At 75.4% G+C, this 691-nt stretch overlaps 1 protein-coding gene across 1 annotated transcript in view; it reads right to left on the bottom strand.

Annotated features, from left to right (window-relative positions):
- The window catches only part of CHLNCDRAFT_135824 (hypothetical protein), a gene marked incomplete at both ends in the record, with an annotated part of 5,917 nt that overhangs the window by 3,304 nt on the left and 1,922 nt on the right, over window positions 1-691 (bottom strand). The window contains 2 exons of the mRNA XM_005846306.1: window positions 62-329; window positions 603-683. Coding sequence (XP_005846368.1) covers window positions 62-329; window positions 603-683 — 349 coding nt within the window. The remainder of the gene's footprint in view (window positions 1-61; window positions 330-602; window positions 684-691) is intronic.

Genomic DNA, 691 nt, shown 5'->3' with positions numbered 1-691 from the left:
TGCCCATCGCCGTCAAACAGTACCGACACCTGCCAGCCCACGCACGCCTCGCCGCGCGGACCGCCGCCGCCGCCGCCGCCGCCGCCGCCGCCGCCGCCGGCCCCCGCCTGCGCCTGGCGGCGCGTGGCCACGCCGCCGCCGCCGCCGCCGCACTCCTCCGCGCCCAGCTGGTGCATGAGGTGGCGGAAGTCGGGGGTGCATCCCGCGGAGCGTGCGCGCGGGGTGAGCCAGCGGAAGGCCTCCCGCGGCAGCGACACCCACTCCTCCTCGCCGTCGTCGTACGCCACCTTGTGCCGCTTGTGGTAGCCGTCAAACTGGACCAGCTTGCCCTGCGGGGGCGGCGGGGCGGGGGGGAGGGGAGGGGAGGGCAGGCAGGCGGGTAGAGGTGGGCAGGCGGGCAGGGGTGGAGCAGGGGCCGGGATGAGGAGGCGGCGCTGGGGAGGTGGCTGGCGCTAGGAAGCAGGGGGCCGGCGCCTGCCGGCACCGGGCCTCCTCCATCCGGGCCAGCGGCGGCGGCGGTGGCAAGAACCACTGCCCGCGCTGTGGCCCCCAACAGATCACACATACACACACAGCCACACACAGCCACCCAGCCGCCCCACCTTGTAGTAGCTCTCATCTTCGTGCCAGAACACCGCCACGCGCGCGCCCACGATGCCCGCCCCCGCAGCCTTGATCGTCTCCTCGTCGG

This window comes from Chlorella variabilis (assembly GCF_000147415.1).
Source record: "Chlorella variabilis unplaced genomic scaffold CHLNCscaffold_14, whole genome shotgun sequence".
Classification (NCBI taxonomy): domain Eukaryota; kingdom Viridiplantae; phylum Chlorophyta; class Trebouxiophyceae; order Chlorellales; family Chlorellaceae; genus Chlorella; species Chlorella variabilis.
Note: the sequence above shows the minus strand (reverse complement) of the source record. Positions and strands in the feature narration are given on the sequence as shown.